The 23,934-nt window shown below is 36.6% G+C and overlaps 1 protein-coding gene across 1 annotated transcript in view; it reads right to left on the reverse strand.

The window, feature by feature from the left end:
- Positions 1-1,198: 1,198 nt before the first annotated feature.
- MINDY3 (MINDY lysine 48 deubiquitinase 3) overlaps positions 1,199-23,934 on the reverse strand; it is a 55,711-nt gene continuing 32,975 nt past the window's right edge. The window contains exons 11-15 of the mRNA XM_055804462.1: positions 11,050-11,122; positions 10,113-10,185; positions 4,905-4,992; positions 3,406-3,477; positions 1,199-2,280 (exon numbers count right to left, since the gene is read on the reverse strand). Coding sequence (XP_055660437.1) covers positions 2,131-2,280; positions 3,406-3,477; positions 4,905-4,992; positions 10,113-10,185; positions 11,050-11,122 — 456 coding nt within the window. The 3' untranslated portion in view covers positions 1,199-2,130. The remainder of the gene's footprint in view (positions 2,281-3,405; positions 3,478-4,904; positions 4,993-10,112; positions 10,186-11,049; positions 11,123-23,934) is intronic.

Consider the following 23,934-nt stretch of genomic DNA (forward strand, 5'->3'; position numbering starts at 1 on the left):
GCCCCTGGTGAAGCCCAGGGTGAGGCAGGCTGTGCCCCTCAGCCCAGGGAGGTCCATGGTGGAGCAGGTATCACCTGCAGCCCATGGAGGACCCCACGCTGGAGCAGGTGGATGCCTAAAGGAGGCTGTGACCTCTGGGAAGCCTGTGCTGGAGCAGGTTTACTGGCAGGACCTGTGGACCCATGGAGAGAGAGGAGCCCACACTGCAGCAGGTTTGCTGGTGGGACTTGTGACCCTGTGGGGGACCCATACCAGAGCAGCCTGCTCCTGAAGGATGGCAGCCCATGGGAAGGACCCTCACTGGAGCAGTTTGTGAAGGAGAGACCCTGTGGGCGAGACCCCTGTGCTGGAGCAAGGGAACAGTGTGAGGAGGAAGGAGCAGCAGAGATGAAGTGCTATGAACTGACCACAACTCCCATTCCCCATCACCCTGCCCTGCTCAGCAGGGAGGAGGTAGAGGAGCTGGGACTGAAGTTGAGCCTGGGAAGAAGGGGGGCAGGGGAGAAGGTGTTTTAGCTTTGTTTCTGTTTCTCACTATCTCTATTCTTAATAGGCAATAAATTAAATTACTTTAGAGTCTGTTCTGCCTGTGATGATAACTGGCGACTGATCCTCCTGTCTTCATCTCAACAAGGACATAGGGAGCTTTTTCTTCTATTTTCTCCCCTTGCCTTGCTAAGGTAGGGGAGTGAGAGCACAGCTGGGTGGCCAGCCAAGGCCAGCCCACCACAGAACTATACTGTTCACCCATTCCCACGTGTAAACCTAACATTGGACAGTCTTGCAGAGGACATATTTGCAAGCGTCACGCAAAGGATGTTCTCTTTCTACCACGACTACATGCTTTACAGTGCAAATTCTCCAACAAAGGCTTCTCCCCCATGCTACATACCTCATTTTTGACAAAATCAGTTTGTTTTCCTGCATGAGGGTCATTCTAGACTCCTATTGTTACAAAATTTTTAAAAATAAGTAGTTCTGCATGCAAAATTCAGCCCTGCTGGCAATAGCATGGTCTCATCTATCACAGTTAAGATGTAATAAATTGTTTTTTGTTTCGGTTTTCTTTTCTTTCTTGAGATGTGCTCAACTTGAATTGAACAGAACTGACATTTCTAAACCCATGGTCCCTTTTCATTATCTTTGAGGTGCAATAAACAAGTTCAATTAAAACCAAACTTAAAACAATACAACATGATTCAAGGAAAAGATTTTATTTTAGGGCTAACAAGTTGGTAATAAATAAAGGAATATAATAATGTAATAACAGATGTTCTCATGCACTTAACACATACAGTAACGCTGGCTTACACTGCTGCTTGGACAAATTGAGAAGAGGTATTTGGCAATATTGTAAGTTTGAATAGTTTAAAGATTATAGAACAAGAAATTCTTTTTGCTGTTTTTACATTTCTTTTATACAAATTCAAATAAATATTAATACACCTATTTTTCCTCAGATTTTCTGTTCACTTTTAACATGCCTGGTAACTAAGCCACAGTAATATACAACTGCCAAGAAAGAGTATTTATGAATTATACTTATTAATATTCCTAAAAATGTATCATATTTATGTCACATTGTGCAAGCTCTTTAGGTAAAATCAGATTTTAGGAAAAACTGCAGAAAATTTAAACTCATCAAAACATATCCAGTGCAAAGGCCAGTCTAGTCCACACATTATGGTACTGTAATGTAAGCCAATATAATTTAAATAATAAAACATGCCTATATGATTCAGAGGAAGCTGAATATGTTTTACGTTTTAAAGATCTGACATCTAATATGCAGATTCTGCAATATCAGACATTTTTCAAATCTTCATGAGATGGCAAAATAACGTTAAGAATTTATAAGTAGGCTTTTTTTTTTTTTTTTTTTAGGATAACTCACATTAACAGTACTACAGTGGCCAAAAAAGACAAACTATTATAATAGAAATCAATCTGATTAAAAAATTAAATATTCCAATTAACACTGAAAAAGTGTTTGTAATCATTATTTACAATTCATCAATGATACCAGTGTATAACTCCACACAGTCAAAGCATACCACTTTCCAAGCAAATACCAATTTTTGCATCCCCATTCAAGGATTCAACAGCAGTATGTTGTTTGTGTGCAACATATCAGTTTAAAGAAGGAGATCGATCTGTGGTCCAGAGTAATTCTATGTATGGCCATTTGGTTTGCAAGCAGCGTTTTACAGGTGTGTCGTCAGTCTGTAGCATTGGTTCTTCAAAACCCGTAACAACTGCTGTGCCTTCTACATACATGACCTGTCAAAATAAACCCAATTATGTCAGCCTATGTTTGTTTAAGAACTGAGAGATGATTATTTTCACTAGGTTAAGAGAGGATTTGTTATGACACTTTTTTTTTTTTTTACCACAAACCCAAACCCCATTTACTTTTATTTTTTTTTTTTTTAGTGAAACGAGGTATGAAATAAATGCCGCCTATCTCTTAGACTCAAGTGCCTGAAAATCCTGATGAGGCTCATTCCTTTTACTATTTACTTCAATAGACTTCTAATACTGTTGCAGTTGCAAAGTTTGACATTATAAGGACAGTGTTCCTTCCACTTAACTTTATGCAATTAGTTTTCCATAAGTTGGAACTTCTGTGGCAAATCTGCTCTATTCATAAAACAATGTTTAAAATGCTATAGGCAGAATCCTCTGAAAACAAAAATTTAGATTTTCTTGATTATGTATATATGTCCAATAGTAAAGATAGACGCATCTTTGAATGCCCTTGCCTACATTTTGGGATATGAAACTGCTGGAGATACCACAGTTAAGGACTTTAAGCTATTCCAAAGTCTGAGTATATACATTTTCTCGAAGAGTCTTCTTACTTGAGGTAATTTTTGTTCCCTGGGCTATTAATGCCTTATAGTCTTCTACCATAAATGCTAATTCAGGAACTAACTTCAAAGCAGTCATGGTGTGTCATGTATACCCCTCCTTCCAAGAAAGCTGAAAACGAAACAGGTAATTTTTGTCCCACGTTATGTGGTTCCAAAAAATACTGATTTTTGATGCAAGTCTGGACTACTAAAATATTTCACAGAAAATTCCAAACATCTCAATTTAGGTGTAGGGTTACTTACAGAAGCTGCAGTTTTTCTGTGTTACATCTCCATTGTCTTTTACAGTTCAGAGCCCACTTCTAGGGATAAGCATAAGCGCTCCATTCAAAACGCTTAAGAGATGCAATCTAGCTGACCCAGTATATCAGCTAAAATATAATCAGGAGCACAAAGCAGTTTCCAATCCCAAGGATACAATTTTGGAATAGTTTTGTAAAAAGTCTGTTTCAAGTTAAAGTATTTTGCCTGTAACTATAGTCAGTTTTGCACGCAAGTTATGAGGGACAGATTTACGTTTCTTACATCTTACCTTCTCGTTATAATTAGATTGCTTTAGTCCGTTGTAATGGTAAACGGTGAATGACTCTGAAACCCTAGAGTCCTAGTAGAGAGAAGACAGTTAATTTCATGTGACATATATATCGTGCCTTGACAGTCTCTTTACAACTAGAGAGATGCATTTAAACAGGAAGGCTCAAGGAAGTGGTAAAAATGCACAATTTTTTTAGGTAACACCATCTTAAAGATCTCGTTCATTATACCTTTCTCATCAGAAATAAAAAACAAAAGACGTCAGTAAATTAATGGGTAATGCCCCCAAGAGCAACTCATGATTTTCTGTGTTCATCTGGACACTCTGAACTACAACTTCAGCACTGACCATGTAAAAACTGTCCTATTTTTAAAGTCAGACACCTTACATAGCAGCCATGTTCACGGGTATTTATGACTGTTTGGACGCTATGAAGTTAAGTATTTACTATGGACCAGATTCAATCTCCAGCCCTCCATTTGACAGCTAAAAGCCAAACAGTGCTGCACAACCCTTAACAAAAGGAGTCTTAATGAAGGCATTTAAAAAATATTAGTTTCACATTTCCTTGGTTGTAAAAATTAAGCCGTAATGTTTCAATGACATGTTAAGCTACCAAAGCCTCCAAAGAAGTCTCCTCTCAGCCCTTCTCTTGCCTCCACCAGCCCATCTTCCTGTCCCTGGAGAAAGCCTCTCTCTTCTGCCAGTACAAGCATTGCACTGCCATGGAACAGGCCTCCATAAACCTGCAGAGAGCTCTCACCCAGACCAGTAGCCTCTTCTGGTTTTCCACCTATCTGTACAAAGCATATCCTGGTGGAAGTGGGAGGTAGCATGAGGGCAGGAAAACGTGACCCTGGGCAAAGGGAGAAGAGCACAGCAGTGCTAGGCTAACACATGCTTCTCAGTGGTGGTGCTATCTTAATGAGTATCTGGAACAGATCGAGAGTTTGAAAATGATTTTCCATTACCCTGACAGATAGTGACTTCCATATACGCTAAACCTAACTCTACCATGACTTTTTGTTAAATTGTCGAAAATTTTACATTATTAGAGATATACATAAAAATAGTTTTAAATATGTTTGTAAGCTTTTCCCGTTGGCTAGCAATTACAGCAGACATTTGTAATATTGATAAAAACAGTATGGTCATTTATTCTCAGAAAAAACACACTCAGATGAACTTTCTGAGCAGGGAACCAGTTCAGTTTCATATGCAAAACAATTATATATTTCCTGAAGTTAACTTTAGAACTACAATGTTGCTACAATGGAGTTTCCTTCCCACGTAAAGCTGACAAGATTACGGACACCTTACGCAAAACAAAGTCTACAGTTTGTTGTGTAATACAAGAAGTTATTGGCTGGTCAGCTGTTTCAAATGAATGCAGTACTTCTTATTAAAAATAACTCTATATTGTTGGAAGTGTTTAATGAATCTCAGAGACAAGAAGAATAGACGATGCTCTGCAGCACTAAAACCATATTAATTACCGGCTCAGGGAAAAATTCTTGCAGAAAGGGACCCAGTAATATGATGCCCAGTCCTTCTGGGTCTAATTTGGTCTTCATGAGGTTTACACTACGACAAAAACATTGAATATAAAAGTATGAGTAAAACATTTCTATTCTTGCATGACTAAGTAATGCAGTGCTACCACAGTACTGTCTGCCAAGTATAGCAATACTATCCTATTTTTAATCGTGACAAATGCACCAGAATGGCATGCAAGTTGCCAAAACACAGTTATTTTAAAATAAGAGTAATCTGTTATTTTAAATTAAATAAGTGATAATTCTGAAGGACTGCCATATTTGGTAAAATAATTTGAAACCCATATAATTTAAAACCAGGTTGACAGTCCAAAAGGCATTTTGCTGTTTGGTAAGCATTCTTGAACTAGATACATAAAACAGTCATCTTTTAAATACAGCTCCATAACTGCCAAACAACCTGTTTTCAAATGGAGACTTGAAAAGCCTCCAAGATTTTCTACATAGATTGTACACTGAAATAAAATTAAGTTTAGCAGATACACTTCTTATTTACATCACGTCCCTGATATCAAGGAAGCCAAAACCAATACATAATGAAAATATTAACAATACCAATCGGAAAGTCCTACTGCATGTACATGGTATAATTTCAGGTCTACAAATGATTGTTGATTCTAATTTTTTTTTTTTTCTATTTAAGCAATATATTTCTACAGGCATCAGACTGTTTACACATTTGTTTGCATCTACCTATCCTTTTTCCTAAGTTACAAGTTGTGCCGTATACAAGAAAGTCCCCATTGGGTCAAACCAACAGAGCACCTTGCTCAGTATCCTGTTTCTGACACTGGTCAATAGCGGATGCTTATGATAAGGTACAACAGGGCAAACATACAGTGATACCCTTAGTTTACCCTCCCTACTTCCAGCAGTCTGCTACCCAAAGACATCTTTAGTGAGAGGCAGTATCTAAAACACAAAGATAAATATATTTTCTTTCCATGAATGCAACTAATTTGCTTTGAACCCTTATACACTTGTGGCATTTAACAAACTCCACTCACAAAATTCAAACTGAACTATGGGTTCTGGGAATAAGTATCTCCTGTTTTGAACCTGTAACCTGATAATTCAGTTTGATGACACCTCATTTTTGTATTGTGAGAGGCAATTAATCATTCCCTATTTATTATGAAACTCTTGTTTTTAGAAACCTCTCTTACATGCCAATGGTGGTCTCTCTTGCCAAGGCTGAATGGTCCTAATCTCGTTCTTCCTTGTACTAATGCCATTCTGTACCTTCGCTTAGCCTTGTTGGCTTCCCCGTATCTTGCTGCAATGTTCTTTTGTAAGATGGAGCGAAACATCATGCATTCATACAAGGGCATAATTCCTAGAAATCTCACTCCATACGTCTATCACTGAATATCCATTTAAATCTAAGACATGTTTCCTGAATGGTAATATTTAGTTCACAGCCCAACAATGTATATATATATCAGGATTGTTTTAATTCCCGTGCAGTTAATCTACGGTTACTGTATTGAGACTTCTCTGTTACCCTATCTTCCAGTAACTTCTGCTGCTGTTCCATACCACTTTTATATCTTGAATACTTTTGTATCAGCAGCAAACTATCATATTAATCCCTACCTTCAAATCCTCACCGGTGCCGTGCCAAACTTCACAGACCTAATACAAATTCCTGTAAAACTCCTCTAATGATCTTCCTCCATTAAGATAAAAATGCCATTTTTACCCTTTGCTCCATTATTTATCTACAAGAAAACCTTCCTTCTTATCTCGTGTTTACACGTGAAACATTTACATGTGAATTTTCCCCAGAATGGTCTTCAAATCCTTTTCTAAGTACCGCTGTTCATTTGTCACCTTCTCATTCTGGTACTGTGGCACCAGAATGGTTTACAGTGTTATGTAACCTGAAGTAGTTCAGCAATTTCTTTCTGATGTTTCTTCAGAATTTTGGTGGGTTTACTTATCTGGACACTTCAGACTCTTAAGTTGCTCTGACCATCCATAAAAAGGCTAAAGTGTGGAAACCTCCCAGCAACGTTCCCTAGTGAAGGTGAGAACGACTCCCTGGTGTCTTCCCCAGTGAATACGAAGAAGAATTCACTACACTTTTCTTACTGACTTGGAAAACGTTTTAATATTGTGGATCACCTATCAGAACTACAGACTTCTTGCAAGTCTCCTCATTCTGAGCGGCTTAAAGAAATAAAGAAATACTATCAGCTTTCATTTTATAACTTTGCAAATTAGTCTTCAGTAGATTTTAACTTTTTCTTATTTTGTATTTACCGTTTGTGTTCCATAAATGTAGACTCTTCTCTGTTTTTTTCATGTAGGCACTACATTTTCCTTTCAGAAGACACACTCTTAGCTTCCCATAGCTGCCTCTTTTACCATTTACACCTTGAAACACCTAGGTCTCTTTTGTCAGAGGCTGTGAGCAGAAGGTGTCTTTCTAAGGTCTTTTTGATTATTGTTGCATGCAAGCATTTTATCAAAGGACAAATCAAAGTGGCTACCACTTACGTGTCTTCATTTTTAAGTAGCTTCCTTTCTTGGTCCTAACATTGTACTAGCAGTAAATTATTTGGCTTCCTTTTGTTTCTGCCTCAATACACACAGAATACGATATGCAATTCTTAAGAGTGAATCTGTTAAGGCCATTGGAAGAATAATTTTAAAATTCATAAACCTGAATGTGATATCCTATAAACTATGTTAATTTAATATTCAAGAAAATAATTCACTACTCAAGGGAAACTACAACTGAGGATTTGTAAGATACTGGACTTCAATCCTGCTATTCCTCATTCTTACTGCTCTTAAAGTACAAAATATAACTCAGTAGCTGTCTGAAACCTGCTCAAATTCTTGAAATGCTGTAACAGAGCTGTAAAAAACCACTGTGTTTGTAAACAGAACCAAGGCAGAAAGTAACGATAATTTTGAAAATGCACTTAAAAGTATGTAATAAAATTAAAGCAAGCTATATACTCAGTAATGAAATACAAGAACTGTTTAAAAATGCAGAGCCATACAAAATTTTTCAGTATGGACAGTGTACAAAATTAAATCAATTAAGCTGGAGGGAAGATTTAATAAAATTTGATTCCTGTGTGTTTCAGCTGAGGCTTTTTCATTCAGCAAATAGCTAATGCCATTCCACGTTACTGATACTACAGCAGAGCTACCAAAACAAGTGTATGTATGTGCTTCAGGCACTTCCATATGAAGTCTAGCATCTTAACTGAAGAGATTATGAATGTTGGGGTGATGACACTGATGGCCTTTGTACCATTATGGCTGAGCACTGCGTGGGAAAAAAGGCCTTCAGCACTGGTCAAACAGACAGATAGGATAAAATGTTTAAACAAAGCTACACTTAGATTGACAGATGTACTCAAATTGATGCCCTGAAGAGTATTGGATGGTTTTTAGAAACAGAGCAGAGAGAGCTGGGTTCTCAGATGTATTTACTAAAAGACTAGGAAAATTTCTGAAAAATCACATGCGATGGCATTCAGTACTGGAATGGCTAACCCACCTAATTCACATCTGCTCTACAGAGTTTTCCCCTCTATAATTCTTAAACTTTGAGCAGGTCTGGCCGTTATTCATCTTGAAATTCTGAGAAGCTTAAAGCCTTGGATTAGATTATCACAAAGCATTTCCATTCAGTTCTTGAACTAAAAAATGTAAATAGTACACTTGGAAGCAATGCCTTTAGTTTTACTTAAAAACAACCAACCAACCAGAGAAGTCTATATGGAATTTGAAATGCATTATTTATACTTGTGTTCCACATTAAATAGACAGGACATCCAGCAGCATAACAGAGTAGGTCCTCAAGACAGTAATGTTAGACAAAATTTTTATTCAAGAGATGATTCAAGACTAAATATTCCATGGTCTCATCATGGCTTTTCAATATAGCAGACCTTCTGACTAGCTCTTCCTATGTCAATTTTTATTCAGTGTGCTGTGCACAATAAAATAGGCCCGGGCTATGCCACAAACACCCTGAAGGCCAAACAGCCAAATGGAAGAACTGCTGAAGGCAGAAAGAGGATTTTTGCAGATTTATTGAGGCAGCAGAACAAAAAGACCAAAAGAAAGCTTCTCAGACCCATTAAACTAAGGCTTTTTTCTTTCCCTCCCTTTAAAACATCTTTTGCAAATTTCACCACTTACTGACACAATATGAATGCTAGCTTTTTTGTCTTGTATTTTCTTTTGTTTTAGTTTCCCGGGAGTCTTTTGATTTCAATTTTCACTCCTACTCTCCACAAAGAACAGCTCAGTGAACTCTGTTGTACCTTGCAACATTTGAAAGGACAGAAAATAGCATCAATCGAATTTCAGATGGCTGTGGTAAGTAAACTTGCAGTTTCCACAGCCAGTCTACAGGAACAACCAATTTAGATCCTAAGAAACTAGACTGTATGTTTACAAACCATCTTTTGGAGATGTAAAAAAGTTCAAGCACATAGCTCTCCTTTCTGGGTTAAGCATTTATTGGCAAAACATGGTAAGTTTTGACACCAAAGGTGCCATTGAATATTGGTCCTGTCTGTCCACATAAGATCTAACATAAATTACTTTTTCATTTGTTTTTACTAATTTTTTAATTTGTAATTAAAAATAAGTAATTAAAAATAAGTATTTAAAATAGAGTTTTAACGCTAACCCTAGGAATTAAGGTGTCATTTCTGGAAACAAGCGACAATTATAAACACTACTGAGTGTTGGTGGAAACAAAAATGTAACCGAAGCAGTTTCAGTTTCTAATTCTGTAGATACATCCAGTGGTGATTCAATGCTAATCTGTTTCTACCTTGATTGTTTGGCTTTTTTGTCACAGAGTTTCACCCTCATTAACATATAGAAATATATTCAGACTATCTCCTCAATATATAGTAATGCAGTAGGTCTCAGGGTTTTTTTGGCTTCTAGTTATCACTACCAAAGTTAGAGACATTTTAATTTCAATTCCTCACATTTAAAGCTGACTTTAAACACTTCAAAATATATGCCCAGAATGAAAGCTAGAAAAAAATCCAGAAAAAACCCTAAATTAAAATATGTCGTTAATTGAATCCAGAAACCCCCTAAATTATAATTAATATGTGGTTAACTGATACTTCTGTAGTATCTCAATTTTGTTATACTTACTATTCAGGATCTGAAACAAGGTCCAGAGCCTTCATTACATCTTCTAGCAGAGTGTCAGGTATAAAACCATTATCTGAAGAAGTAGCAAAGCTTCATATTAAGAAAAGAAACAAAATGCTTTACAGGAGTATAAATTCTACTCAAAAATACAAATACTGCATAGCTTTATCTCTAAAATTTTCAAACAAATGTTGGAGTTCTAGAAGGAACATAGTTCTCTCCCACTTAATGAGGGCTGCAATACAGAAACTACACATTTATCATTCATACACATAGAAGCTTAATACTTGCTAAGAATTCAGTCTCTTTATAGCAATCTCCATCTCCACTACATACTTTGGGATAATAACTGTACATTTTTCTACTTTTGATTAATTAAATAGTACCTGAACATTAGACATCCTCTGTTTTCCAAAACATAAGAAAATATCCTGTGTATGCCACATATATTCAAGAACAAAATTTCATGAAGATTGCAATCATAGTGGATCAGTTACTTTATGAAAATGTAATATAACAGAAATCAAATATACATTTAAGCTTTATGTTAATTAAAAATAACATTAGAAGGTTATAAAGCTTATGCTCCAAGAACTGTACTTCCTAGTGCACAATGTTGTACTTCCTTTAGTACAGAATTCTCAGAAAATTTCTTCATGTCACTTGTAGATTGACTACTGGATTGAAAATTTCTTAAGTACTAAGTATTTCATTCTTCTCTTATTCAGCTAAGGTATAAACAGCATATTACCCCAGCATGAAATGTGAAATGGATTTAAAAGTACAGTATTTAGAACAAATTTTAGAAAATGATGGTCCTATTTTTTAAGAGATGCCCTACACAATGCAGTATTCATTATTATTTTGAATTTGTCTCTACTGAATGAGTATGTTTCAATTAAAAAAAAAATATTTCAGCAAGAAGTACAGCCCTTACCCTCAGGGTCATATGTCTGGAAAACCCTTCTAGCTTGTTCTGAAGGTGCTTCAGGAGCAACAAGGGCCATATCCTTGGGGTAGGTGGGATGGGGAGAAAAGAAAAAAAAGAACACTTTCAGAATATTCTTAATTCAGATACAGATTACTATGGAAATGTTTAGCCATACTACATAAGGTTGGACCTTAAATTAATGAAAATTTAAATACAACAGAAGAAAAATCACTGTAATTTGGTAATATTGCTGATGGTGATGTAAAACAATCAAGAAATATGTTAAAAGATTATTCCACAGACTTCTAGATACATTTTACATTGAGTCTTTTCATTAAGATGTTGTGGCACAGAAGTTAATTGGAGACTACAGGTATTATGTGGAGATTTAGATTTATAGCATCATTCTTTAATAAACACACATACATGTACCAGTGAAATGTTGTTATTGTAATGCTTTTATATGTCTGTGACTTCTTTAACCTCAAATACAATCATGATCCCCAAAACATATATGGAGGCACATGTCTATCTCCTGTTGTAAAACCAGCAAAAAGCATAGCCCTCTGGTTTTAAGTCAAAAAAGTCACTATGAAAAAAGTGAACCTGATAAAGTTATTAATGAGAAATACAAGGTGGCATAAAGGGTAAGAAATGCAGACACCTTTTAGTTTAAAAAGATACAAAGACTTACTGTTCAAACAGAACATGAAACTCCAAAATAGAGCTCCAAAAACTGCTCATTAGGAGTACTTAAAATCCTACATCTCCTCTTGCAAATTTGCAAACATCTCTGTGGTGTTTCTCACATAGAAAGTAAAATGGAAAACTTGCTCGGAGGGAAACACTGCATTTGGTGATATTCCCTTCATAGTTGTTCTTGCTATCAAAGTGAAAAGCTAATGTTACCTTCTATGCTATGAAAAGTAAACACAAAATCCCAGAAATAGCAGCATTGACATTACTCTGAATAACATTAAACCTTGGGAAACCTTCTTGTTTTCATGTTATATTAAGTAAATTGATTTGTTACAAATCAAAAAGTTACCTTAAACTTAACTTAAACTTAAAATTTATAATTAAAAAATTATATTTTTATTTCCAGTTCAGCTCAACTTTGCTTTCTGAAGATGACAGATTTTTCTTGTAAGAGAAAAATCACAACATCCTCTCATTACAACTGTATGTGCTAACAGTGAACTTTGGTCTAAACTGGCAAGTCTGTAGTACTTTATTTTAAGGAGGGCACAGAAAAGAAATCAGAAAATGTAGAACTGAAATATGCATAATGATCTACTATTCTTTTAACACATTAAGAGAACTGCTTCAGGGAAAGAACAGAAGCAAATCATATATTTGACCAGAATTCCACTCTTACTCTGTTTCTCCTAATATCTAACTCCAAATCAGCCAAGAATTTTAAGTATACACCTAATGGCATCCAGCATATACTTAAAAACTTTTCTGAATTTAAGCCAGCTGCCTAGGACACGCCAATAGGGATAACATGGAACACAATATACACCTAAGAATAACAGGCAACAGTTTTACTTTGAACAGATGAATGATGCAGCTATTATGGGTTACAGAGCTCTCCTCATTTCCATGTACAGGAGAGACAAAAATTTGGTATTACACAGGACTATAAGAGGAGACACCTGTGAGGTCTTCCGAAGCTCTAGATTGCCAGCCTGTTATATACTTGCACTCCTAAGGGTTACTCCATTGCCACTTGAGCACAATGCAAACATCTACATTATGAAGCGATGCTGTGCATGGAGGGAAAGAGCAGGGTTCAACTTGCTGTGGTGTATTAAGGAGTATCCACATCACATCCTTCCTGGCAATGAAGTTTGTGCCAAACATCGATCCTAGATGCACACCATGCAAGAGCAGAGGCAGTTGCTGGAAGCCCTTGCATCCACACTGCAGGTAGGACACTTAATTGCATACAGCAGGATTCCAAGTCTAGGTGCAACGCCAATTTGCACCAAAAAGAAGCTCTTTAACATGCTAAATTACTAATATAGGTGGATCTAGTGAATAATGTCTGCTAGAATTCTCTCAGTTCCTCAGATGTGATAGACTTAGGAGGACTAAATCACTTCTGGCTCCGGCCTACTGCCTCTCTTGCAGCACAGGTGCTACCTTTCACTGTGACTGGACTGCAGAGCCCATCTTCAGGTCACAAGCAGGCTTGCCTGCAGGTAAACAAATGCCTGTATTACGTGACTTCTCCGATCATCCTGTACCCGACAGCTTCAAGTGAGAAAGCATACAGAATTCCCTTTGTCTTTCTAGTCTCTCCTAGTGAGAAGAACTTGTAAATTGCTTGCTTAATATACTGGAAATATAACCCCTGGATTTTTTAATTAATTCAGCACCATTAAAATGCAACCTTAAGGATCCATAAATATGACTAATTTGGAAAAACCTCACTATTTAATGAAAAATATTCCTGTGATTTTAGAAGTTAATAACTTGAATACTTACAGAAAATCAATACTTTAACAATGTATCTTTATGTTTACGTGTTCTAAACTTTGTTTAAAAGTACTTGCAGATAAAGACTACACTGCTTTAATGACATCTACAGCTCAACACATTTAGTTTCATGATGCCAAACAATGTATGAAGTTGTGCAGTTATTGATTATATACTCTTACAACACAAAAGGGTCATACATACACTGTAAAATTTGATGGTATGTGACCAACGCTTAAATAATTTGGAATACTCCAGAATTGGAAAAGTTTCATTTGGAGGGGGTCAGTATTACAAAACATACTAGAGTAAGAGTAGATTTCATTATCGATGAATTACAGTAAACTACTGCAAGCAGTTCTCAGTTTAAAATCAACGATGCCAGAGCATATAAAGCTTATTAACAGCAAAATGATCAGTGATTTCAATATTCAGGATTTACCTCTAAAAAGGGGATATTTTTATGGTAGGTTCTTATTAACAAATTGGCAGCTCACGGAGCCAGTGTAACAAGGAAGAACTCTAAAAAATTCTACAGTATGGAAGGATATAACCGAAGTAACTTCCTGTCGCACAGACATATTATTTCAAATGCAAGCTACATAGTTGTACTTTGGTTTACAAATATGCAGTTCTTTTCATAAAATCTTAACAAAATCCAAGAATAAAGACTATTGTTTGTATTGTCCTCCCTCCCTGAAAAACTGTCTTGTCAATGTAGTACTTTCCACAGTTTCATGTGACGCAAAACAGGTTTTTTAAAGTAAGTCTCCTGTAACTACTAACAAATACTTTTTTTGATAGTCCAATTGCAAACAGTTTAATTTTCCAGGTCCTTAGTTATTTCAGTTTACATGGGAAGAACTTAAAGAATAAGTCACTGAATGCATTACCCAATATTGAAAATTCTCCATGTCTTTCAACTGAAATGTTAAATATGGTAAAGCCTCCCAATAATTACATATTAATGCTTTTTATTCATTAAATGTGATTTACTGATGCTCTAAGCAGGTCATTTCAGGAAGAAACTTTAAAAAGTTATCTGCCTTGCAGAAGTGACCAAAAAAGCCACCCCTCTTATCTTCAAAATAATTCAAAGTTTTCACTAAGACTGTTGTCCTATAAATAGTTAAACATTCAAGATTTTAATCAGGTATCTGTAAATCACATGTATCCTCTAGCTTTGCATGTCATTCATTTCCAGTACCCAGAAAACTTTAAAAGTTCACCTAGTCCATATATTTGTACCTAGGGGGAAAAAAAGCAACATACCTCCTTCACACAGCAAAGCTGAAAATGTGACAAAGATCTAACAAAAACGTACTTCAGCTGCCCAAGCTGGTATTTTATTATATGTGCCAAAACATATCCTGCACTGCAGCCTCATGAATTGCATTTTGATGTATCCCATACACTGAAAGTTCCATATAAGGGAATCTCATCAACAGTTAATTATAATAATTATTTCCAATACTAAGTACAACATGTCCCAAAAACGTTTCACTTGTTGGCTCTTGTGATACACAAACAAGTCATTTTATATTACTTTGAAAAGTTATTCTCATCAGTAATACCAGTTATTTTAAGATCCCATGTTTATCCTCAGAAGCAAAAAATACACTTCATAAGTTTTAATGAAAACATTCCAGAAGTTTTCATTCTACAAATCAAAAGCAGAACATAATGGCTAAGCCCCACTGAAATTCTGGCTATGAATTTTAACAAAGATCCTGCCCTGAAAGACCTGTTGCCCTTGAAAAAGAAACCTGTTCACATATGGACTGCTTTACAGTTCTACACTACCGCCATTGAGAGATATGTTTAACAATTACGTACTGTAGTACTAACTTCTTAGAAATTTGCCTAAAGATAATATAGAAACACTGATAATTTATCAACTATTTCAATTGCTAGAATTTAATCAGATCTGCAAGAACGATGATTATTTAATCGAGACTTGCATTACAGAGAAAAGTGTGTATTTTGCAAACCTATAATCAGTGGCTTTCAAGCCTGCGACTTTTCCAAAACGGTTTCCTAAGAAAATAACATTGATGGGATCTCTGAAACTGATTCCCACGTCTCCAGCTGACTGCTGAATCCATTGCTCAATTTCAGCTTTATTCAGAGGGAACAGAGTCTTACAACTGGTTGTTGAAACTGGAAATCCCACAGGGAGGAAACGTACAGGTGTGTGTGCCCACCGAGAGGGAAGGCAGAACCCTGCCGTGAATCGCTGTGCTCAGCAATAGGCAGACGACCACTCAGCTGCTGGCACAAGCCCAGACCCATGACTGCATGCCTAGCTGGTGTTGGATGGACCATTGCTGGAGACACGCGGTGGGTTACCACTGCAGGTATTGGTGTGTGGGGCAGAGGGTGAAAGAGAGCTGCAAGACAGAGATGGAAAGGGAAAGAGTATAAAAGCAGTTAAGAAAAGGTGTAGGAGACAAGCTGCTGGAAGACAGGCTTTCAGATGGTCTGCTCTCACAGAACACGCTTTGACTTGCAAGCGCTTCCATATGTAGTTTTAAATTAACATAACAAAGTAGTTGCACTCTTCACTAACCACCCAAGAGAGCAACATCAGATTTCTTTAAAGAACATTATTTTATTGAAGTCCACATCAGGGGCTTCAGAGCTGGCAAAACATTTGGTGAAGGTACAGACAGTTCTGACAGGTGTTAGGGAAAGAGGTGGCAGAAAGAGACCAAACCAGAAATCCAAAAATCACTTGATAAAAGCACAGGTCCAATAAAGAATAGAATAATAGACTGACTTAGTATAGACTTTTGTTTATCTCTTCACTCAACTGAAGTCGACATTTGAAAGGAACTGCAGTTGATGTAGAAGGAACAGATTGCTGGGCAAACTAAGATGAAATTTTGCTCTACCTAGGACGGTGGAAAAGAGTCTATTACACATTCCTATCATTTATGCTGGAAAGGAACAGAAATCCTCATCCAATGACAGCCATCCACAATACAGTGTTGTGAAGATTTTTTGAGTCTGGAGGGATCATGTAGTTCGATCACTGTTCCTGGCCCAGATGTAATGGCAGGGACTCTGGTCAACTTACAGAGGCCCTGGTAACAAAACTGCCCCAGTCATGTCAAAACCACTGGGGTCCTGTTCTGTTTTACTCTGGTAAGTAAAGATTACTCAAGGGGCAAGTTAAACTGGTTGAAATACAACATCTGCCTCTTCAACCACACATGCCAGCAGAAACACAACTAAGAAAGAAGTCTCAGTTTTTATCAGTATGGGAAGTAAAAAGATAAACTCAGATCAAGCCTAACACTGTGAGACTACCCAAGTGACACTTGATGCATGGTGGAGAGGTGCAAGAATGTCATTCACTTAATCTCCCTATAGAGTTGGTTCACAAATAAATTTTATTTTAAATGTCAGGAAGGTTCTTTTAGAGATTAACTTTTGAAAGAAAAAAGACACTTCATCCAATCCTACTGATGTACTATATAACTGTATCATCATTTGGATGCAGGAGTCTTCCACACATGACCAGAATGCATTTCAAACGGGATGGTGCTCTAAAATAAGAATGTGAAGCTTCAGTTCCTCCTGTGGCTGTAATCCATTTGCAACGAATCTCCAGATCCATGAGAGACACATCCAATATCAGTACCCCAGAGGACAGAGACACACAGAGGTTTCTTCTTCAAATGGTGAAGGGACCCTGCTACCAAAGGCAGAACTAATGAAGTGCTCTTTACAGCCTGAGAAATAAAACCCCACTTAACCGAGGGAGAACAGACTGAATGCACCTTTATTTGGAGGCAAAGAGCAGAAGTGTCATACATATCACCAGATATACAAATGAGGTTGTGTGTCCTAAAGGTGTCAGATACCATTTTACTTGCAGAGACTGGCTAGAAAGTGAACCAAAGAATAAAATTTAACATAGACTGGTATCGGTTCACAAGTAGGAAAGCCATTATCAATACAAAAGTAAAAATAGGTTCGAAGTCTTGCAGTGATATAAAACGTAGTTGTAGATTCTCACCGAGTTTGAAAAGACTGAACTGAACCTGGACATTGCTTGAAATTAAGTAACAGTTTTCTAGCTTTCTGTAGGTCTTCCTAGGAGCTAGTTATCAAATCAAGGAAAGAGGGAGTCCTTAAGATCTGAAATGTGAGGCTGTTATTACTGTCATACAAAGAACTGAAGAGGTATGGGGAAAGGCCATAGATCTTGTTTCCTCCTAGGCACCGTTGAATAGATGTTGAGAGTGCTGAGGTATGCAGTTACTGTTCCTAAAAATACTCACCAACATAGCATCTACTGTCAATTTAGGCAGACTATTGTGAAGGGTCCTAGAAAAGGGACAGAGCTGGAGAATTATGCTGTGGCAACAAATCAAATCCTAGAGCCCTTACCTGTAAAGTCCATACTAAAGCATTTGATGTTATTTGATATAAATGTAGTTTGAAAGACTACCAGTCTGGCTCTGAACAGAGAGATGGCTAATGAAGACTAACTAGTTCAAGGCTCCCATTTGTGTTCAGGGACACTAGGTGCGCCAATAGTTTGGAAGGGCCACTGCCCACAGGTGTTGCAGCGATGGAAGTATCCTCCTCAGACTGTTTACAATGTGCTGGCCGGTGGAATATGAGATTGCTCTGCATCATATTATCTTCTACTGCAGAAGGCATTAAAAAGTGTCAAACAACTGGAAAATACCTACAAAACACTTCGAGTAAAAGATTTTCCTGCTTGAAAGCTGTATACGAAGGAACTGAAGGAAAGGTCCCTGACTTAGCCATCACTATACAAGAGCTCTGCAGCCACAACTGTTTCCACTTCAGAATGGCAGGTGTCAAAGATCATATACTGTATCATCAGCCTTGAAGAGGGGCTTGGTCTATCTGGGATTCAGAAAAAGCCAAAAGAAGATCCTTTCCTTGAATGAGAGCTGGAAAAGACACTAAAGGAAGCATGCCAACCCTAAGCTAGCAGAGTTCTTACCACGGGTCTGAAAGTAAAATACAGGTCTTCTAATTCAGACTGGCAAGAGATGACAGAGTTTATCTGAAAGTGTTCATCAAAGGGTGGAGGTGGTGGTGGTGGAGAAACATTCATGGTAAGCTATGTTTCAACAAGGTGGTTGAAAGGAAGCAAACTGACTCTAGTTGTACTCTGCCTTGTGAGTAAGAGTTGAAAGGACTGGATTTACTTTACAGTATCTGCAGTACCTTGCTGGTACTGCAAACGGAAGAGAGTTCTCAATAGAGCAGAATGAAAAGCTACATATGGACTATTTATTCGAATCCTTTTTCACTTTCACCCATACTACTCAGAAAGGAAGCCTACTTGATCCAAGGGCAAGGTAAGGCTGTGGAGGAAAAGCAAACACAAATCAGAGCAAGAATTAATAACAGAAAAATCTACAGTGAGCACACTGTCAGCCTATCCATCTGGAAAGCAGAGCTTTTAACATGCACTCAACCAAGTTACGGAAACCACAATATACACTCCATTCCTGTGAGACAGGATGGTTTCATGAGATGGCCAACAAAAAAGCCACAGCATTGCAGTTTTTCAAAAACAAGAGAAACTCAAACTATAGTGAATAAATGTTTAACAGTTGCATTGCCACAAATGTTAGTGTTTTAGTTCAAAACATTACAAGGCAGCAACAATTCACTTGTTCACATGTGAAAAAAAATCCCACACTTCTTCACCATGCTCCCTGCTTTGATGGGCAGATTACAAGAGATTACCGTAAATCAATAAAGATTAGGTATATAGTCTTTTTTTTATTCAGTTACTAGCTTGTTTTGCTCATCATCACAGGACAAAATCTTTGTTTTGAAAACAAAAATACATTACTGGAATTATAGACCAGGAGTCAGCAAATTTGAGTTTACTGGAATTTTTATCTAATTAGTAAATTACATATTACTCTCCAGTCACAAGTCTTAATTTGAACAGCTGCCCTTTCATGTTACTTCTGTCTGCCATATTTGGATATTTTATTTTTGAGGACAGAATACAGTGCTATACAACCCCCAAACTTTATTTGTAAAAGGAACCAAACTGGAAGTGGGCAAATTCCATGGTTTATGACTTCCAAAAGCTTCACAATATAAGTCACTCAGGATGAATGGTAGCTTCTATTATCATGCTGCTACTTTTATACTTAAAAAAAGTAGTATCTGTATTAGATACTATTTCTGTATCTAATACTATTTCAGCCTACAGACATGAAATGTCTGCCCTACAACCCATAGTGAGCATTAACATACCAACTGTTTGGTAATTACAAATCATGAGGTGGGAAATGAACAAGTATGACAGGAATACTTGGTAGCAGAGTTGAAAGCCAGTGAAGATGCACTGCAGAAATTAAAACCTTACTAAATACAATTCTCACAGTACTGAAAGCTGTACTCCGTGTTGGAAACCAGCTTCAAGTGTTCAGTTTCCCACTTAAAACATGTAATTCTCTCTTGGGATGATGAAAAACCTTGTGGTTTGCTTCAAACCAGAATGATGAAATGTTTTTGAAAATGAACCAGATTAATTGTTTTATAAACTCAAATATGACAAAAATGTTTCTCAAGGACAATTATTAGCCTGGTTAATTATTTAACAATAATATTTTCAGGCTTTACATGTGAGAAATATGAACTTCACGAAGTAATTAAGAAAATATATTAATAATGCCATGTAATCCACTTACTCTGTACTGCTAAGTAGTATTTTAGGGAATCTTAACATGCACATGTGTTGGTACATGCATGCAGAAAACACTAAATATTCACAAACTTTACACACTTTCACATATTATAAAAATAATGTTTCTTTTCATGTTCATATTTGGTTTTGGTATTTCAGGTAGCTAATTCCAGTAGTAGAACAGAGACAACAGCCTCTAAGAAACACATTATGTTTATTCCTTTAATTAATATAAAACTTGTGATATTTTTCTCCTTAAAGCTGTCTTATACAGTAAAGCCCATCCTCAATTCACACTGATTACATTAGTTTTCTTAACTATGCATAGGCAGTCATGGACTTTGTACTTGTAAAGGATGACATCAGATGCTGTATACAGAGTCACTCGCATGTTCCCAGGGATTCAACAGCTGCCACACGCATTAAGGTTCTGTGGATCAAACAACAGCTAAAACCTCAACTGATGCCAACGAGTTTCCTGACATTTATAAAATTGCCTAAAGTCTCCTGGAAACATATAGAATCTCTACACAAGTTCAGTCTCTCACATCACTTGTTTATTAGGTAGTCAGGGAGTTTTGCAAAAATCTGAGTTTGGCATAAATTTTCAGAACAGCACTACAACAGTTACTATTTTAGAGAATATTTTTATTATTGAAACATATGTTGTCATGCTGGCAGTCTCGTTCAGTGTTTCTAGTTCCCTTCATCTATCTCAGTAGGGTTTGGGAACATGGCAATAAAGCAGGCTGAACACAGAATAATAATAAAATAAGAAGTAATCTTCCACTTCTCAAGGATACACAGTGAGCTGCTCAGAAAGAACATCTGGCCTTCAGACATTTTTTTTGGGGAAAAAAAAATGCAGAGACAAAAAATGGCCACAAAATAATTTTCTTGTTGGTTAGCCTAAGAACACCTCACTTTAAAATCTCTTTAATAGGCATTCAATAACTATATTGAATGCCAGGCCAGGCTGGATGGGGCTTTAAGCAACCTGGTGTAGTGGAAGTTGTTCCTGCTTGTGGCACGAGTATTGGAACTAGATGATCTTTAAGGACCCTTCCAATCCAAACCATTCTATGGTTCTATACTTAAAAATCTCTATTTAATAAGCTCTGTAATACATTTATGACTTCAGGACATATTTCTTTCCAGGAAGAGAAATTCTAAAGGGGAAGAAAGAATGTGAAGAATCAGTCTAGAATATGTATTTAAAACAGGTGACCACTGATTAACAGCCATTCATAGAGATTCATTTTCTTAAACAGAAGACATGATGGGCATACCTCATACGCTAATCCTGGAACTGTCATTCGGTCAAACAGTGAATATTAGATTTCCAATTTTAAGTCTCACTAAAAATGGGTAAAATAATAGTCCCAATATCATTATCTAGTAACCGATTTCTGCAGCTAGTAGGCTGCAATTAGATGATAAGATAAAATTAAAAGGAAGGTGGCTTGTAAAGAATGGATGGCACAAGCCTGGCATTATCAGTTTAGGATTTCTACCTATTACCCCATATAAGGATACATGGAATATGGGGAGAAGTTGTTCATTCTACTTCCCTATCAGGTCTCTTCATTGTGATATTACAAGCATACTGAATTCCATATTTTGGAAGACAGTGGGTTAGATTTTGGGACTCTTAAAAAATTCTATGTGGAAATGACTGAATAAAATTTATCCTTTAAAATTCCATTTCTGGAGTGATTTCATGAAGACAACCCCTGACCATGAATATACTATTTGCTGTACTAAATTTGTTTATTTACTGACCCATCTTGGTTTAGAAACTTTGACAATCATGCATATACACTTGTTGAAAAAGCACAGAAACCAAATGCAGCTTTTTTCCCCGTTCATGTGCTGAGGCTGCCTCTTATGACTAGAACAGCATCTTTCACCACTGCTTCATCTCCTGCAGAAATACACAGTAATGCCAAAGCCTGGTGTGAACACTAGACCATACCACTGCATTTATATACTTTCTGGAAAGGAGTATTCTACTGCACAAAGCTAACACCTTGCTATTCCATTCTTCACTTGATGCCTGATTAACTATTAAGAAAGCTAATATTTTCTTACCTAGTTGTTTGCACACTATTCAATGATTTGTAAACTAGCAGGAAATTTAAGTGCACTAAATGTACTGAAGTCAAACCTTTTGGGCTAAGACTTTAGAAGGTCTTCAAGGAACTGAAGAAGTTTATGTCTCTCCCCTCTATCTACTCACAAATACTGAATGGACTACAAATTGATTAGGGTGTAATAATACCTGCTCCACTATCAAGAGTGTTCAAATACAAAAGGATAGCAGTATTATTTTTGAGAAATATGAAAAATATCCAAATACATGCAGAAAGCTAAAGTGAAAAATAATTTTGAACACTAAAAAGCCAAAGTATAAACATCAAAATGAGAAAAGGGCTTTTGAAGCAGAGTTGTATTTTTCAGGCCAAAATCTACTGTGAGCTAACTGTTAATGCATACACAACTTGGAAGCCATCAGACACTGGAAGAATTCTAAGTTATGCTCTATAATATACAGTAGCAATAACCCAACAGCAGGAAGGTGTCTGTAAATCAATTATGCAAAGACATATATATATATAAACAATACCTAATTTCAGAACATTACCGGCAGATTGGAATAGCTGCAAACATAGCATGTGCCAAATGCAGAATCAAGGCAGCAACTGGTAAATGTTAATGCACCAAGTGAGGTCGGTATGCTTTGTGACCAGCAGAAATAAATGAATAAATAATAAAAAAAAGGAAGGTAGCATAACAGAACACATTATATTAAAAAAGGTGTGTTTAAAAAAACCTTCAGATCAGTACTCACTAGATAACTGTATCCTATTGCATTGCTATCTGGGCCATAGCATGAACAATACTTTGCTATTTAATATAGTCGAAAACAGAGTAATTGTGGCAGAATTGGTCAGGACTTGTACCTGTAAAGGCCAGCACACCTGACTCGTGGAAGAAGCAAATGATGGGGGAAAAAGGCATCAGCATTTTGTTTGTCACTGATTTGGAATTAGGAATAAATTTTATGCAACACTTCTCTAAATATCAACTTGATTGATATTTAAAAACTGCAATACTATTAAAAAATCTATCAATTTATTCATCATATTTTAACAATAAGCCAGGATGCCTATTCCTCCAAATTTGAAAAACAGAATATCTACCCGTCATGTGGTGACTCAGGCCCAATGTCTTCTCTATTGTATCAAATATAGCTGGACCCAACATTGGTTTCACACCTAAAAGGGATACAGAATGATACAATGATGTTCTCAGCCTTTGTTTCTATGCAGTATGTTGAATTTCAGAATTTGATACAGTGACTTATAAATTATAAAACTGCATTAGCAATGTCTTTGATGCACTTACTATTTGCAAGCCACTCTGAATATACTACCAAAAAAGAAAGAAAAACCTAAAATGTGTTTCTTTAAAAATCAGCCTTTCATTTGATAGGTTAACATACATACAAACTAGATGTTGCTTATATCCTCCTTCCTGAAACAGCAGGCTATAATTCCTTCTAGATACTAGTAAGTACTCTTATGGGGTAGGACACAACCCATTATCTTCCAGTCACCAATTTCAGTTTACTTATGAAAGTTATTCATTGTAATATGAGGGAAAGGAAAAAGTAATCCTCAGGATGGCTCTGCCAACAAATGGAC

This window comes from Falco peregrinus, chromosome 5 (assembly GCF_023634155.1).
Source record: "Falco peregrinus isolate bFalPer1 chromosome 5, bFalPer1.pri, whole genome shotgun sequence".
In the NCBI taxonomy this organism is placed as follows: Eukaryota; Metazoa; Chordata; class Aves; order Falconiformes; family Falconidae; genus Falco; species Falco peregrinus.